This window comes from Zingiber officinale, chromosome 6A (assembly GCF_018446385.1).
Source record: "Zingiber officinale cultivar Zhangliang chromosome 6A, Zo_v1.1, whole genome shotgun sequence".
Taxonomy (NCBI): Eukaryota; Viridiplantae; Streptophyta; class Magnoliopsida; order Zingiberales; family Zingiberaceae; genus Zingiber; species Zingiber officinale.
The window spans coordinates 146,458,850-146,470,741 of NC_055997.1; the positions used below are offsets into that span (position 1 = coordinate 146,458,850).

Here is an 11,892-nt window from a genome sequence, read left to right on the forward strand (position 1 = left end):
ATCGAACTTACCCTGATGATCATCCGGGTCGGTTGTCCCATTGTACTCGCCGATCGTCGGAGGCACGTAGTGCTTGGGCAGAGGATCTTGCAGAATAGCCTCCGAAAATTGGTGATTGATCCGCTCGAGAGATGAGTCCGCTCGGGGGGGCTTTCCCTTTTTTGTTATCTCGTCTAGGCATCTCATCCGAAGAAGATCCCTTATCTCTATGAGCTGGTACGGCTTCAGGGGTGCGGAATAGGGCTCGATGAAATGCGACGGTGGCCGGCGGTGCTTCCGCTCGACCTCCAGACGCTGACGTTGCTTGCTGCTCGGGCCGCTCGGCTGTGGCTCGGCTGTGGCTTTATGTTTTTGCTCCACAAGCTTGGCAGCTCTTATCTCGATCAGAGCGTCGAGTTCCTCGTTCGAAAGCGTCACCACGTGTTGTCGTCCAGCTTCATCCATTGTTTCCGCTCGGATACAGGAACGTTCCTACAGACGGCGCCAATTTGATCCTGTCCGAATGCCGAATCAACGGACGCTGGGCACGTGGCGCTTCCGGCTGCTTGCGTGGATCTTCGACTGGCGGCACAAAGCTCCGGCGAACCTGCACAGAAGTCAGGCCGGGAAGGGATTCCCGGCGGCGACCCTCCGACGCTCAAGTCAGGCGAAGCTCCAGAAAGAAACAGTGGCTTTAAAACTTGTAGACCGCGTACCTCCGGCGAAGAATGAGGGCCTTTATATAGGGCAGCGAAGAAATGAGTGTACACCTACCGAGGTGTACACACGTGTCCATAGCCCATACTCCAGTAAGGACTTGTCAGTGAGCTTCCCTAACCCATACTGCTACAGTCTTAGCATGTCCTCGATGGGACAGCGGAATCCCCTGTCACAAGATTTGGAGCATGGCCCACACGTGAAACATACCTGCTGTCAGAAAAAGACGTTCCTTGTCCTTTTCCCCTTTGCTCCAAATCTGGCTTCCGGGCGGACAGCTCCCTCAACATCCGGCCGGACATATGCGATGGTTTACTTGGGGAGATCCTCCATCACGTGCTTTATGGGGACTATTAGCAGTGTTACCTTATGGCTTTGGCCGAGCGTGAGGTCCGCTCGGCCCACGGCCTTTTCCACTGAGCGCCGGAACCCTGATTTCGACAGGGCGCCGTTAACCATCAGCCGAATATCGTCCGGCCGGCAAGCCGATCGGACCCATCCCTCTCCTGGCGTTCGATTCCATCGGCCGGCCGGACGTCCGGTTGGACCCGGCCCTCTCCGGCCGTCCGGTCGGACCCGACCCTCTCCGGATGGACAACTGCCACTGACTTCCACGTGGCGTTGACTCCACAGGGCGGGGTCCCCTGTTCTTACTACCAGATCACGTTGTAAGAGACTTCTCCGCCTCTGACTTTTGTCAAAGATTGAGTATTCTTAATGTACTTTCATTGTCTTAGATTATCAACCTCTCTGGTTATAAATCAAGTAAATCCTTAGTCTCTTACTTTACTTTTATGTTATTTTTTTTAATTCAATGTGTGTATCCTTGCTAAGCTAGAAGCAAGAAAATTGGAATTGTAAATTGCAGGTTATTTATCCCATCTAGTCGATCCACTCGATCCAACAAACACTAGAAAACTACTGACAACCTTGACTCCATTGGAGAGAAAAGCCGCAAGAAGGAATGAAGGATGCAAAGAAGAAGGGTGCACTCCTTATAGAAAGAGTCTATTCCCTAGCCGATTCATGAAAAGGAAGAAGCTCAAATTCTACCAAGTCGGCCTGACCATGCCACTTAGATAGCGGTTGATTTGATGTCAGAGGTCAAAGATAGACTAACCATCTATCTCATTCAGAACAATAACATCTTTGCCTGATCATCTCATGAACTCACTGATGTGGCATCCACTGTGATGGAGTATCGCCTTAACATCCTTCCAGAGTCTTGGCTTGTTTGGTAAAAAAAATGACACTTTGTACTTGAGCATGATAAGGTGATTCTAGATGAAGTCACCAAGCTCATGGAGATAGGATATATCCGTGAGGTCCAGTTTCCATCTTGGCTAACAAACATGGTCTTGGTAACTAAGCTAGGGATAAATGGCAAATTTGCATTTACTTCCTAAACCATAACATAGCCTTCCCTAAAGACTACTACCTTCTCCTAGGATCGATTGATTGGTGGAATCTGTTGTTGCGGTTAGCACTGACGATCAAACTCAAATTTTGATGTATGATAAAAGGTTAAAGTTAGGAGTTGTGATCTAATCATTTTATCAAGTGTGCATGATATGAATTTGATGGGTCTAGAGGACCGAAACACCAGGCTCAAATCCAGCTAGGTTGATAGCTAGCACGAAGTCTAGATTGGTTGAGATCTGGCAGAAGGAAGTGCATTTGGGTTGACAACTGGTTGAAGTCTAGATTAGTTGAGATCTAGAAGGAAGTTCTGATGGGTCAAGGGACCTGATATCAAGGAAGTCTATGATTGGTAAGTGGAGGTAAGCAACTGGAGGAGAGATCCAGTGAGAACGTGTTCCCAATTGAGGGGACAATAGACGTCGGTCTGACCTAGGGTTTTAGAGAAACTTAAAGTCAGGACCAGACATTCTGGAAACTGAAAGATATTTTATTACTGCTCTTCTCTCCGTATTATTTATTGTTGGGCTAACCTTGTGATGTAGGAAATCATGTGGCTAAAAAGCGGGCTCAAGGTGCATGGACATCCAAGTGCTTGGAGATGGTACAAGCACCCAGGAAGGGGCCAAACTGGCAACTAGCTAAGTTGAGATGGCGCACGCTAATTGGCCAGCCTACGTCACAGTTCAGGCGCCTGGACAAGTCCAGGTGCCCATAAAAGGATAAAATTTAAGAGATAGAATTCCATCGAGGAGCCGCCATGTCAGCAATCCAAGTGCTCATCTTAATAGGCGTCCGATGATCCATTTCTGAATCAAACTAGTATATGGTTGTAACACTCAGAGCATACGATACATTAGGTCTTATACATAACATAGTATACATGATAGATCTTATTGTGGACGCATAAGATATCTTATCATCGTCCGATGAGTCAAACATGACTCAAAGGGAATTAGACTCAGTCTAGACAAAACTCGAGTTTGATCAGACAAATCAACCATAATGTCGCGGCCTCAGCTATTGACATTTCCCCAAACTTAGCCTCAGATCCATACATCTTCTCGGCATCCTCCATGTCTCGACCTCAATTGTTGACATCTCCCCTACCTTAGCTTTATATTCAGATATCTTCCTTGGTATCCTCCATGTTTTGGTCTCAACTACCGACATCTTCACTGACTTAGCCTATTCAGACATCTCTCCTGATATCCTCCATGTCTCGATCAGCTATCGACATCTTCACTGCCTCAGTCCTAGATTCAGATATCTTTCTCGGTATCATTCATGTCTTGGCCTCAGTTGATGACACTCTTTACGTCTCAGTCTTAGATCTTGACATCATCCCTATCTCAACTTCAATCGCTAGCATCCTCCCTGTATCGGCTTCAATAGCTGACTTCATCTATATTCAAGGTCATTCAATATCGACATCATTTGCTCATCCATCTTCATATCAGACTCACACTAAACTTTCATTGATGAGTTCTTTTTTCCTAGAAGATGCAGACAACAACGACGATTATTTTAGAACATGTGGCATCAGTTAAATGTAGAAGCTGTTATGTGCTTGCCAAATTTGGTCTTCTAAATGTCCTCTAAACACATGGTCCTCAATGGATGGAGAGACATGCAACGACTATTGTACATGGTTTCCTAATTGGTGCCGACGTGAAGATACTCTCCTGATAGCTATATAAACCCTAAAGAAGGTAAATACAAGGGATCTCCTTTTGGTAACTTACACACATTATCTTTTTGACTCCATTAAGCTCTCACTTGCTTCTTCTTTCTGCTCTACTCTTCTTGTTTCTCAAATAAACCCTAACTTGAGTGTTGAAATGGTCTCTCGGAATCTCCTAGTCTAATTTGTGTTTCAAATCCTCCTCATCTTCTTCCTTGGCAATTATATATATATATATATATATATATATATATATATATATATATATACATATATATATATATATATATATATATATATATATATATATATAGTGAGAGAGAGAGAGGGAGGGTTGACATTATGCAATTGTAATAGTATGCAACAAAAAAGTAATCTAGGTATTTTACTTTTTAAATCGATTAATTATAGAGGTCATCGATTTGATCCTATAAAAATTACTTTTTAAATAGTTTAATTATACATGTTGCAAGTTACTTCGCGATTAACAAGGTTAGAATATGAGTATTTTTAAAATAGAGGGTCTCTTTTAACATTTAAAGTAGGAGAGATTTTTATTTTTATGATTCTGATGAATAAGACACTTTATTTTTTCCCCCCAAGATTACGTAAAGCGATTGAATAAGTCTGGAAAGGAACTAGTTTTTTCTTTGTCTCTTCCAATCCTAGAGCTTGTTAGAAACTTAACAGTGGCGATTAGTTGGTCACATGTCACTGTCACTGTCTTATATTGAATAAGCTTCATTTCATTCACGGAAGACTAGAGAGCTCTTTCTTTCTACTCCTAAAACACACTGTTAAATAGACTTAGAGTATCATCAATACAGCTTTTTTTTAATAGGTTTGTAAAATTAAAAAAAGTTCAACAAAAAAACTCTAATAAGTAGAGACATAAACTTTGAGGTTTTTATTTTAAGAACAGATTTAATATTTCAAACCTATTTTTTTCTCTTGAAGATGGAGTCATTAATTATTGAAAAATTAATATGATTTTAAATATTTTATTTAATAGTTAAATTATACACTTTTCTTTTGAAATAAATATATTTGGTAAATTAAAAAAAATACAATGACTATAATTAAATTAAAATTCATAAGTTAATTAATATTAAATAAAAATTACAAATTAAATTAAAAATCATAAGTTTATTAATTTATTAATTAAAAATTACAAATAAATTAATTTAAAGATGAGAATTAAATAAAATATTAAGTAAAAATTATATAGAGATATTAAATGAAAAAATAAAAATAAAGATGTATGATTTGTAATGTAGGATCTACAAATTAAGTAACTTAGCTGATGACGAGCATCTTCGATGTAATTTTTGTGAAAGATTTGTAAAATTGAAAAATCTAATTAAAAAGAGATTTTATGATTGTGTAAGTGAAGTTTGAGATTTTTAATTTAAAAATATATTTGAGTTTTTAAATCTATTTTGTTCTCTTGAAAGTGATTATTTCTAAATAATTAAAAATAAATTATTTGGTGTAATATTTAATTATAATATTTTATTTCATAAATAGTTAATAATAATTAAAATGATTTTTTTTCTTTTAAAAATAACTATATTTGAGATAAGTTAAAAATATAGAAATGATTATAATTAAACTAAAATCATAAATTTATTAATTAAAAATTATAAATAAATAAAATCAAAATCATAAATTAATTAAAATATTAAATGAAAAATATATAGATATATTAAATAAAAAATTAATAAATAACAATATATGATTTATAATATAAGACACACACAAAAAAATTGTATGGAAGTTTTTTCATTGTGAAGATATAGTGGATGTTTATGCTTGTGATGTGACATATGGCATATTGAAAATTATAAAAAAGCTAATTGAAAGGTTTAACCATTGGAGATATTTTAAAAATTTTTTATATTTATGATGTGACATTGATGTGACATATTCAAAACTAAAAAAAAAACTTATTAAAAGATTTAATAATTAAAGATGCCCTTAATCTTTAATCTTTCATCCACAAACTCTAGAGTCAACGCAGGTGGAGAAGAATTCAAACCGCATCCATTACTCTTTCTAATCCTTTCAATGGTCAACGCAGATGGAGAAGAATCCATCGGTACAATAAGATCCAACATGCTAATTCATATTACGCAGTTGACAAGGAATTCGAATGCACACAATCGAAGGAAAGAGATGGAAATTAAGTGTGGAAAGGAACAAGTTTTTCTCTGTCTCGTCCAATTCGGCTTAAGCTTGTTATAAACTTAACAGTGGGGATTATCATTAATTAAAAAATGTAGGGAAAATTCTTCCTTTGAATAAAAAGTAGTAATTAGTTGGTCATATATCACTGTCACTGTTTTGTATTGAATAAGCTTCATTCAGAGAAGAGAGCTTTTTCTTTCTACATGAACTTAAATCTTTAAAATTCTGAATTCAAATCGCTTCAGTTACTCTTTCTAATTCTTGCATGAAATAGTATACATTCGATACCTGAAACAGAAACAGTGTGCATCCATTAACGGCCTTCAAATAATGTATGTGAAACAGTGTTCTTAGAGATGTTCGTTCTGCTTGTCGATGAGGATTCGGTGTCGAATAGACCTCTTAAATTCACAAATCCAGGCTGAGTAGGCTCCGGTAAAAGAGAAATATCACTGTCCAGCATTTTCAACAGGGTATTCATCGTCGGTCTGTCCTTCGGTAGCTCTTGAACACATAAAAGGCCAATTTTTATGCAACTCAATACCTCTGTTGTTGGAAATGAATCTCCAATTGATTTATCCACTAGGTTCAATGCTTTACCTTCCTTCCACAAGTTCCAAACCTAAGATGAGGCAATTACATTGAATTAGAAGAATAAATTAATGTGAAACAAAATCTCTTAGAATGATTCTCCTTTTACTCACATGATCAAGAAGATTCACAGGGGATGAAGAGTCGAAAACACCTCTATTCTTTTTACCGCTTATAATCTCGAGTGTCAATATTCCAAAACTAAATACGTCAGATTTAACTGAGAATATTCCATTCATGGCATATTCAGGTGACATATATCCACTGTATTAGTACAAAATCAACTTCATCAATTCAAGTCTAAATTTAGAAGTCAATCATTTGTACAGAAAACTAAAACTTACTAGGTTCCGACAACTCTCATTGTATTCACTTCTGTATCATCACCTCCAAATATCCTCGCGATTCCAAAGTCTGATATTTTAGGATTCATTTCCTTGTCAAGAAGAACGTTACTAGCTTTGAGGTCCCGATGGATGATTCTTAACCTAGAATCATGGTGCAAATACAAAAGTCCTCGTGCAATCCCAACTATGATATTGTGTCGTGTTTTCCAATCCAACGTCTCACTCTTTGTTGGATCTGATTGTGAAAACAAAGCAAAAGACAGTAAATACGGAACGATCAACTGAAGTGATCGTGTTGATCACCTGAAGACGCGCGTACAAAAGAACTAACCGAATAGAAGGGCATCCAAGCTTCCGTTAGGCATGAACTCGTAGATCAACATCCTTTCCCTCCCTTGAATGCAACATCCCAGAAGTCGAACGAGGTTTCGATGTTGTAGCTTAGCAATCACCATCACCTCGTTCTTGAACTCATTGGCACCCTGACTCGACGTCTCGGAGAGCCTCTTCACGGCTATCTCTTGCCCGTCATCCTTGAACTTGCCCTGCCAATTGCCATCGTCATATCGGATCTCCAAATTAATGTAGCTCAGCTTGGATTATTTAGGCAGGTAATTTTGATTGGGATATATATATAGTCAAAAGAATACCTTGTACACTGGTCCGTAGCCTCCCTGTCCGAGTTTGTTGCTGGGCGAGAAGTTTTGGGTGGCTTCTGTAATGGTGTCTAGATCAAAGAGTGGTAGATCCAAATCCGTTTCTTCTGTGTCATCATCGAAGTAATTGCCGTCTGCAAATCACGACTGTTTCATTAATTATTCTAAATTCAATGAGAAGTAGTTAGATGTCGCCATAGATCATTATCACGTACGTTTCTTCTTCCTCTTGCAAAGGCAATAAACAACGAATACCACAAGGAAAATAGCCAGAGCTGGGACCACAATGATGGCCACTGCAGGACTCCTATGTCCGTGATTTCTCCCCGTGGCTGAGCAAGAAACGGCGAGATCATTGGAGGAAAAATTGTGATCGAACAAACTGTAGATCGAACTCACTGATGATGAGGTCGGCTGCTGCTACTCTGACGAAGAGATCCTGCCCTGTTCCGCCTTCGTAGAATTTGATATCCGTCAGATCGGTCCACCAGAACACGCACCCGCTGCCGCTGCCGCTGACGTTGGCCTGCGCGTAGCCGGTGCAGGAGCAGTTCCGCAGGCACCGGAGTCTGCACTCCTCCAGGCTCACCCCGCTCCAGTCCACCGACGCCGTCGAGGTGTCCGGCAGCTTCACGCTGCTCTGCCTCGCGAACCCGTCCGTGCCGTTGACGCAGTCCAACGCCGTGATCCTGACGCAGCCGTCCAGGCCGTCGCTGTTGTTCTGACGGCTGAACCCCTGCAGGCACATGCACAGCGTCGAGCCGTCGGGGTGGCACACGCCGTTGGGGCCGCACCTGGCCAAGCTGTCGCACTCGTCACGGGGCGCGAACCCCACGAACGTCCACTGCTGCCTGTCTTGGATCCAGATGAAGTGCTGCAGTGTGCCGGAGGTGTTGATCACGAGCCGGTCGATGATCGAGGAGTCGATCAAGTACTCGGAGAAGAAGACATGGTCAGGTCCGGTCACGTAACCGAAGCCGATGCCGAGAGAGTTGTCGCGTTGCATCCCCTCGGCGCCGCTGAACCGGAAGCCGTTCCATGGGCCGCCCCGCCAGTGCAGTCGCTGCCCATCCATTATAACCAGCTGGGGGTCGCCGTGGTAGTCGACGCCGATCGCGTAGTTGCTGGGTGACGGATCGCTCTCGCTCGTCCACGCCGTAATATTGTAGCTGCGCCCGCTCGTCAGATTCCATCCCAGCCTCATGCCCGGGATGTACGTGTCGGCGGGAAACTCAAAGCTCTGCCACGCGCCGTCGGAATCTGCAGCGCTGGCCTCTCGGACGATGAAGTTTCCTGTGTTAAGGAGTTTCGCCACGGGGTTCTGGAGAGCTGTCTGCGAATCGGAGGACCAAACGACGGTTGAGTTTCCGTCGGTGATCGTGAGTGCTCCGTCGGTGGTTAAAGAGAGACGGCCGGAGCGATCGGTGACCGGATTCTTTCTGTTGGCGACCCATATCACGGTTTGGTTGTCGGCGATGCTGTGGTACCATAGGCCTATGTAGCGGTTGTTGGAGCCGGCGGGGCTGAAGAATCCAAGCTCGAATCTGCCGCCGTCGGAGATCAAGGTTGTTCTGTTGGCGTCGTGGAGAGGAGTGGAGACGGTCAGGGTGTCGCTAGCAATGGAGGGAGAGAAGAAAATTGTGCCGAGGAAGAAGAGGAAGGAGCAGAGCCAGACAATCGTTGGCTGCTTCATGGTCAATTCCAGTGAGAGGCAAAAGAATGAAGCCATTTAATAACATCCAGCTGTCTAGGTGATATGTAATAATTGCTGGAATGGAAGAACATGAAAAAATAATAGTGAATTGATTCCAAGCATAGCAATGACAATTAATCCGTCTGAAAACGGAGAGCATAATTTATTGGGTAGGTAGTTCTGGTATTTGATTAGATGAAGATAAGTGCTCTTACTTGTCAAAATAAGTATTAGTAATCGGACCAGAAAACGAATCTTCAACGCGATGCTTAAATTAATGATCGGTAGAAGATAATAAATAATAGAATGAACAGTAAATAGGTATGTAAAATTAATATTCCTGTAATTATTGATAGAGGGTAACTGTTTCTCTATACATAAATGTCAAAGCGTTTTAAAAAGAGACCGATCATAAAGATACTCTGATATTTTTTTCAAAATGGACTTACAATCTTTGTGTTTAGTAAAGAAAACCTTCTAATGGCAAGCATATAAAATATTCTCTATTCTTTGTAATATAAAATACCAAAAGAAATATGAGGTCGTTGAATTGAGAACTCACAATATGCTTATATAGCAAGCAACCGAATTTCTCTCATCATGATCCGATCGACCATCGCTTGTAAGGACAAGTTGATCGGACCTATAGAATATTGTTGGGGATTCATCCCTCACTCAACCTATCTGCTTTAACCAAAGAGTTAATCAGACCGAGTCCATTCTGTCTGATCAGACGTAGTTTCGATCGGCTAGACTACTCGACCAAGTTAGTCAATCGTGCTATCTTCCGGTGGCAAAGAAGTGTTGACTTTGTAGAGTGCTGACTCGTCTTGAGTTATTCCTCAATAAAGAAAGACTCAACGTCCAATCTGTCCATTAATCCGGTCGGATAATCTCTTGGTTAGACGACTTACTACACTAGTTTCCTTGATTTTGACCGTCATATCAACCGATCTCCTGAACTTTGACCTGACTTGAAAGGCCATCTCAATTACCATATTATAAGTCTCCTTAAATTTAATAGAATGAAACTACAAACGGACCAGACATTTATATTATTTATGATAAGAAAAAGATAGAATCTATCATTTCTCACCCGATCAACCTCAAAATCATCTACGAGGAAGTTATTTATGATCTTTATCCTCCGATTCCGATTCCGATTTAGCGTTCATTCTCTCAGGACAGTATAATTCAAACTGACGTCACACTTAGCTACTAGTATTTTTGAAATATTCTATTTCCTTGATGGAACTCTCCTTTGTTATACGCCACTTGCACTAAACTACTTCATCTTAATTATTTTTCCTGCAAGTCTGCCACGCCGCTTTTGTAGCCGAGGAGAAGCTTCGCAGTGACTCCTAATTTGGATTGTTATTACGGGGACAATAAATTATTTATTTTTTATATCAAATAATCAATAATACATAATAATATCAAATCTTAGTCATATAATAGTCATTGTTTAAAACAAAATTGATTGGTTATATAATTAGAGAAGATATTTAATTTACCTCAGAATTGAATATATTAATATTCAATGCACTATAGTATTGTAGCCTTAAAATAATTAACTTTTTTTTTAATCTATTTTGACTTTAGGGTTTTCGAAAACTCACCGCTAATGATTAGCCCCAAGTTACGAAAAGAATAAAAGGAATAAAATTTTGAAAGGACGAAATAGAATATTTTAATATCAAAATAACTAACAAATTACGTGCCTTAATTCTCTCATACCCGAGTACGTAATCAACTTTAAAAAAAAAAATACAAACCCATATATAGATACATATATATTTTTAAGTACTATAACTTTTGATTTCAAACCGTTCGTAATTATCTTCTTGAAAGATTAAATTGACTTCCTAAACTATCGAACTGACCGTTTTGAATCATCGAATCGTTAACTCCAAACCGTGATGGGATCTAAATGAATCATCTTTCTTTTTAATTCGTCTATCAAATAAATTTAATTAAATACATTTAATATTATATTTTACTATCACATAGGACTTTAAATAAGTCGAGCCGAGTTGAACTTTAGGATATTCAAATTTATTTGATAAGATAACTAAGTAAAGCTTATTTGATAAGGTAACTGAGCCAAATCGAGCCGAGCTTAAAATGAATCAAGTCTTTGAAATGATTTGTCAAGATTGACTTGGTTTATTTTTTATAAGTTTGAACTTATTGAAACTTGGCTTGAGTTTGATTTGTTAAGATGTTATCGAACACTCAATTCAAGGATTATTTGAGCTTGATTCGAACTTGGTTCATTAAGATGTTATCAAGCTCTCAATTCAAGCTTGTTTAATTGTTTGAAATTTTTACCTATTTGATTAGTTATTGAGTTTGATAAATCAAATTTATTTATTTATTTATTTAATTTTATTTTATTATATTATTTATTTAGTATATTGATAAAAGTTTTATTAATGAGCATGGTTCATGAACATTATTCATGAATATTGTTCACAAACATTGTTAACGAGCTGAACACATATGTTCAACTGTGTTTGTTTATTTTAACGAGTTTCTCAAGTTTGTTTGTTTAATTGATCTTGTGTATATTGAACGAATATAAATAAGCTTTTACCGAGCCAAACACCAAATTTATTT

The 11,892-nt window shown here is 39.2% G+C and overlaps 1 protein-coding gene across 2 annotated transcripts in view; it reads right to left on the reverse strand.

Moving 5' to 3' along the window:
- LOC121998550 (G-type lectin S-receptor-like serine/threonine-protein kinase At4g27290) overlaps nucleotides 1-9,352 on the reverse strand; it is a 38,976-nt gene extending 29,624 nt beyond the window's left edge. The window contains exons 1-7 of one of the 2 annotated variants that reach the window (XM_042553521.1): nucleotides 7,980-9,332; nucleotides 7,796-7,912; nucleotides 7,575-7,714; nucleotides 7,256-7,469; nucleotides 6,922-7,159; nucleotides 6,691-6,841; nucleotides 6,210-6,608 (exon numbers count right to left, since the gene is read on the reverse strand). In XM_042553521.1, coding sequence (XP_042409455.1) covers nucleotides 6,300-6,608; nucleotides 6,691-6,841; nucleotides 6,922-7,159; nucleotides 7,256-7,469; nucleotides 7,575-7,714; nucleotides 7,796-7,912; nucleotides 7,980-9,309 — 2,499 coding nt within the window. In that variant the 5' untranslated portion in view covers nucleotides 9,310-9,332 and the 3' untranslated portion in view covers nucleotides 6,210-6,299. Of the gene's footprint in view, nucleotides 1-6,209; nucleotides 6,609-6,690; nucleotides 6,842-6,921; nucleotides 7,160-7,255; nucleotides 7,470-7,574; nucleotides 7,715-7,795; nucleotides 7,913-7,979 lie in introns of those variants that run through there. The other variant, XM_042553522.1, reaches the window with a different exon arrangement.
- Nucleotides 9,353-11,892: the final 2,540 nt, after the last annotated feature.